Here is a 5,825-nt window from a genome sequence, read left to right on the forward strand (position 1 = left end):
TGCAGCTGCTGCAGCCTCTGTCCCACTCAGTTACTTGGGACTGGCAGCCTTGTGTCCTCGCCCATCCTACCTCCTCCTGTTACAGGGTGATTTATTTCTCTGCCTAGTTGTAGGACTTGTTCATTTAGATCCCGGGCGACTTTTTTTGCTGTTTGCTCTCTGTTTCTGTCATAACTTTGATGTGAACTCAAGAGGGATGAACAAAGCCTCTATCATCTACGCCACCTTTTTTCTTGTTATCCAAGAGCTTTTTAGATTGAGGTTGTCCCACTTGTTTATTTTTGCTTTTGTTGCCTTTGCTTTTGATGTCAAGTCCAAAATTATTGGCAAGAGCAATGTCAAAGAGGTTACCCTTATGCTTTCTTCTAGGTTTTAGGTCTTATGTTCAAATATTGAATATATTTCAAGTTGATTCTTATGTGCGGTAAGGTAGAAATCTAATTTCATTGTTTGCCTGTGGTTATTTGAGTTTCCAAAAACTGTTAAGGAGACTATTACTTTCCCATTTAGTATTTTTGGCACATTTGACAAAAGTAATTTAACCATGTATGCACAGGTTTATTTCTGGGCTGTGTATTCTGTTTTATTGATCTATGTGTCTGTTTTTATGCCAGGACTATGCTGTTTTAGTGACAACGTCTTTAAATATAGTTTGATGTCAGAAAGTGTGACTCTTCCAACTTTGCCCTGCTTTTCTCAGAATTGCTTTGGCTATTTGGGGATTCTTGTGGGTCATGTAAGTTTTAGGACTGTGTTTTCTATTTCTGTGAAGAATGCCATTGAAAGTTGGTTAGAGGTGACATTGAAGCTCTACCAACACTAATATGTTTTCATTTATTTTTGTCTTTTTAAATTTCTTGCATCAATGTGTATACTTTCTCATGCATAAATATTTCATGTTGTTGCATTTACTCCTTCGTCTTTTATTGAGATTCATGCAATTGAAAATGAAATTAATCTCTTAACTTCTGTGTCCAGTAATTTGTTGTTAATGTATAGAAATACAACACATTTTACCTATTGATTTTGCGTTCTGCATCTTTACTTAATTGGTTTACTAGTTGTAACAGTTTATGGTGGCGTATTTGGGGTTTTATATACATAAGCTTATGTCATCTGAAGAGACAATGTTCAGTTTTACTCTGCTTTTTCCGACTTTATTTACTTTTTTTTTTTTTTTTTTTTTTTGGTGCCTATTTTCTCTGGCGAAAACTTTTATTTCCTTGTTGAAAAAAATGGCAAGAGTGAGAATCTTTGTCTTATCCCTGATCTCCTGGAAAAGTTTCTTGTCTTTCTGCATTGAATATAAATTTGGCTGTGGACTTTTCACACATAACCTTCATTAAGCCGTTACCTTTCATGTACAGCTAATTTTTCAGTTTTAATCATAAAAGTCGGTTGAACTTCTTCAAATTATTTTTCTGCAGTTATTGAAATTGTTTTTTATTCTACATTTTGTTAATGTGAGGTATTACATGTATATTTTTGCAGATGTTGAACTATCCCTTCTTCTAGGAATAAAGTCCACTTGATCATGGTATATGATCCTTGTAATGTGCTGTGAATTCAGTTTGCTAATATTTCATTGTGGATAAAATATATATTCGCTGAAACAGAAAGGTGTACTAGATTGAGAAGAAATTTATTCAAATACATAAAATATTTTATTGTGTTGAGTTATTTTAAATGCAATTTATATGGGTTATTTTAAATGCAATTTATTTTTAATTAAAGGATTTCACTTTAGGTAAGATAAATTTACTGAGTTTTACTAAAACAGAATATATCTAATTGTTTATTGTTAATGCACAAAATACTAAATTTTAAAATCACAAATCACTGTTAAACAAAACAACATACTAACAGTGGCACCTATTGAGAAAAATAACTGCCTTTTAAATTATTGTGAACTGCATGAAAAAAATATATCTTTCAGAAGGACTCCTTGTGGTTAACAAGACCCAAATTCATAAACAAAGTCTAGCAGTCGATGCTGACAGAGGTCCCTCACAGAGCATTTTGGGGAAATGCCATAGACTGAGCTTTCAACTTCCTGCAATGTGCTTCCTCTGCCTGAGTCAACCATTATAAAGAAGTTTCTGGTTTTATCTGTGCAGCAACGCACTGAGACCTATGTGCCTCATCCAATCAGAGCTGCACAAGTCAATCCTCGTTTGCATCTAAACAGATCATATCTAATCCATAACAAGAAGTCAGAACACATGATTCTGACCAATTAGAAGAGTGAGATTTGGACAAATTAAAATTTGAGATTTGTATTTCTCATCTGCGTAAAATAGGATCAGTCAGGAACCTTGGCTAAAGTTTTCACTATAAAAGGCCATCTCCCATTGGACCCGGGGAGGGCACTTTTGGTTTCCACCAGAGGCTGCGTTTCTCTGGTTGCAAACGTCTCACTTGAATTAAGGCTCTCCTTTTCCATACCTCTGACTGGGAATTTGTGTTGACTATATAAAAAAGAGGAACACATTAATAACACACCTAACAAGAGCTGTATCTGGATAATACAAACAATCGGACAAACAAAACTAGCAGTCATATTTCTTGTTAGAACTGACAAGCCGAAGAGTAGGAGAGAGAGGGAAAAAAGGGTCTAAAACATGTAATGAAGATATTTGCTCTTTTGTGTATGGTAAAGCCTTAAACCACATTCATTTTACTTATAACATTGTACTATAAGTGTTTTATTTCCCACTCTTTGAGATCTTCTTAGGTAGATCTGTTTTCTTTTAAAATATTTTGCTTTGTATATGTAGGTATTTAAGGAGACACGAACTAAAATAGTACTTATTACATTCATTTATGACTGAAAAAATGTATTAAATATGTGATTATTACAGAGCTATTTGTGTAAAACACAGATGAGGAATCATTTTTATTTTCAAATCAAATTATGTTGTTTTTTAATGACAAATGATGGCAAGTCCTTTTTTTTCCCCTCCCACAGGTTTTATACAGATTTCAGTTTCAAATTTCAAAAGTTAAAAAAGTTGTTTGTTTTGTTTATTTTACTTTGTGCTTTGTCCATTTACCGGGCCTTATACTTTAGTCATCAATCAGAGAATAAGTGTGTGTGTAAAAGGCAGGAAATTTCTTTAACTCCATGGACCTCCAAAATTTATTTACTTAAAAAGTTCTGTGCAATAAGATTTTGCAGATTACACTACATAAATAACCAGCCTATATTTTATATTAACTGAATAAAGTTTATAGAGAGAGAAGGAAACCCTGCTGCATGTTATGTTTAGTTGCTAGGAGACCAGTCATTTTGTGATGTCACAGCTACTCAGGTTGAGAAACACTGTGGTGATCTGGGTAGTTTATCAGTGTAGGCCTGCCAAGGCAGCATTTGGGGGCTGCGATGTTCAAAACTAGGTAGGTGAAGAAAGGTTTATTTGAGATGGCACATGTTTCTTCAGAAATTAAAGATGATTCTTCTAAAGATGAATCAACTGGTTCAGCAACCTCCATTGGATCTCTGTTGTGTGATCACACATTGACTGGGGACTCAGACTTGAGGTCTGCGATCGAAGAAAATGCTTTTCAGGCTTTGTCTGCACGGTCCTTGATAAGAAGACCACATCACACATTTTGTATCTCTGAACCAGATGGAGATAATGATTTTCGATCTATGACCTTTCCCAGAAAACTCTGGAAAATAGTTGAAAACAATCAATTTAAGTCTATTTGGTGGGATGAGAATGGAACTTCTATAGTGATTAATGAAGAACTCTTCAAGAGAGAAGTTTTGGAAAGAAAGGCCCCTTTCAGAGTATTTGAAACTGCAAGTATGAAAAGTTTAGTTCGACAGCTTAACCTTTATGGATTTAGTAAAGTGCAACAGAGTTTTCAAAGATCTGCTTCTCTAGCTGACTTTCTGGCAGAAGAAAAGGAAGTGTCTGTTTTAAGCAAGGTAGTACAAAATTTAGTTACAACTTGTAATAGGGTACTATATAAGTGTATATATGTGTATATATAATGAAATATGTATATTTCATAAAAATATATGAAACTAGTAAGGTTAAAAATTTTTTTTTTCACAAAATTGAGAACTGTTTGGGCATTCTGGATTATAAAAAATTTTGCTAGCAACTTTGACTCTCATCAGTGAACTCTTAAGTAAAGGTATTGAAACCACTTTAAAAAGTGTATTCAGTGTTACTTTAAATGCAGAAACCATTTTTACTTGAGGGCCATGCTAATATTTAATTTAATATTCCCGATAAGTAATTTTTGACAATAGTTAACAATGTCCATGTGTTGATGACATTAACTTTGCATAATAAACTTGATATGTGATTTAGAGGTTAGGTTTCTTAGAGTCTGGTGTCAACAAATAACTTTCTCCTCTGGTTTTAGTTACACTTCTATCAAAATCCGAATTTTAAGCGAGGCTGTCCCCAACTTTTACTCAGAATGAAAAGAAGAGTTGGGATCAAAAATGCTTCTCCAGCAACTTCAATAGCTCAAAATTTCAACAAGAAGCACTCTGGAACAGGGAATAATGTAGGTAATCATAATTCTGGTTTTGTTGCTGACACACGTGCAGAAAGCACATTTTCAACTTCCACAAATTTAAGTATGCCACCAATAAGCAAGCCTGCTACCAGCCAGAGAATTGCTAATACAACTGCTCCAATCAGAAGTGAATTTCCTCCTCCTCCATCCACTTTAGGTAGACCATCAGAACAAAGTGTAATGGACCAACATGCTGTCTTGAATCAGTTGACCACTTTTCATATGCGCTCACATGGCAGCTACACTCAAGCAAATGGTCACATCGTGAATTTTATTACAAGCACAACTTCTACTTCTCAGTATATTACATCTCCCTTACAGAGAAGTTATTTTGGAATGATGGAGCCTTCTACTTTTCCAACTAGATATCCTGATTTATCAGTCAATGATGGTCCTTTTTCCAACTTGCAACCAGCAGGCAACCCATGGTTCCCCATGCCAACAATAGCTGATACATCTGCTGCCACTCTTTCAAGGTCAACTCGTCAACCACCTTCGTTAGGCGAACATCACCCTAATTACAAGTGATGTACCAGTGGACTACCGGACTGTGCAAAATAACGAAGTTTAAGTTATGTTGGCAAACATCAGCAAAATGCATGCAATCATCTTATTTGAACAATAAACTTACATGTTCACTTTATGGGTTAATTATCGTTATTTTTTGAAAGAGTTAAGAGTAAAATGATGCTTTATTTCATGTTAGGCTTTACTATTGTTTAACATTTGGACATTTTGGTCATTAGGAATATTTACCAGACTTTCTAAGTAAATTATATCTAATTAACTATTTTAAAGGGATAGAAATCAAGGGAATATAGGCAAATGAAGAAACTGGGTTAAGTGATATCTGATGCACTCCAGGATGAATCAAATGACGGTCTTAATTGGGATGATATGAGAGGGATAGATACAAATCAAATCTAGAAAAGGCACACATGCAGTATTTACTTTGGTATTCTCTCAATTAAATTTTTGCTGTGCTTTTAAAATTTAAGTGCTTGGATTTTCGTTGGTAGAAGTTGTCTTCATTAAAAATGCATTCATCCTTAAAAGTATAGCATACTCTAACTAGCTCAGTAATCATGATCACCATGATGCCCTCACTGAAATAGTAGAGATTACGTGCTCTTGTCATAGAAGTTTCATCACTGTTAGCACATGGTGGAATTTCACAAATATTTCAGATGTCTCTTTTTATTCTACTGTCCTCAAAGTATTTAATCTTATTTGTGTCCTTATTTCTTCCCTTTGTGAGTCCTCTTAACATTTTTCTAATGCATGTT

General features: G+C 34.4%; 1 protein-coding gene across 5 annotated transcripts in view; it reads left to right on the plus strand.

Moving 5' to 3' along the window:
- LOC102886562 (eukaryotic translation initiation factor 1A, X-chromosomal) overlaps positions 1 to 5,182 on the plus strand; it is a 41,723-nt gene extending 36,541 nt beyond the window's left edge. For 4 of the 5 annotated variants that reach the window (XM_025044031.1, XM_025044032.1, XM_025044033.1 and 1 more), the window contains one exon: positions 4,381 to 5,182. In XM_025044031.1, the coding sequence (XP_024899799.1) occupies positions 4,381 to 5,067 (687 nt within the window). In that variant the 3' untranslated portion in view covers positions 5,068 to 5,182. Of the gene's footprint in view, positions 1 to 1,721; positions 3,935 to 4,380 lie in introns of those variants that run through there. The other variant, XM_006907955.3, reaches the window with a different exon arrangement.
- Positions 5,183 to 5,825: the final 643 nt, after the last annotated feature.

The sequence above is a fragment of the Pteropus alecto genome, unplaced genomic scaffold (genome assembly GCF_000325575.1).
Source record: "Pteropus alecto unplaced genomic scaffold, ASM32557v1 scaffold1092, whole genome shotgun sequence".
Taxonomy (NCBI): Eukaryota; Metazoa; Chordata; class Mammalia; order Chiroptera; family Pteropodidae; genus Pteropus; species Pteropus alecto.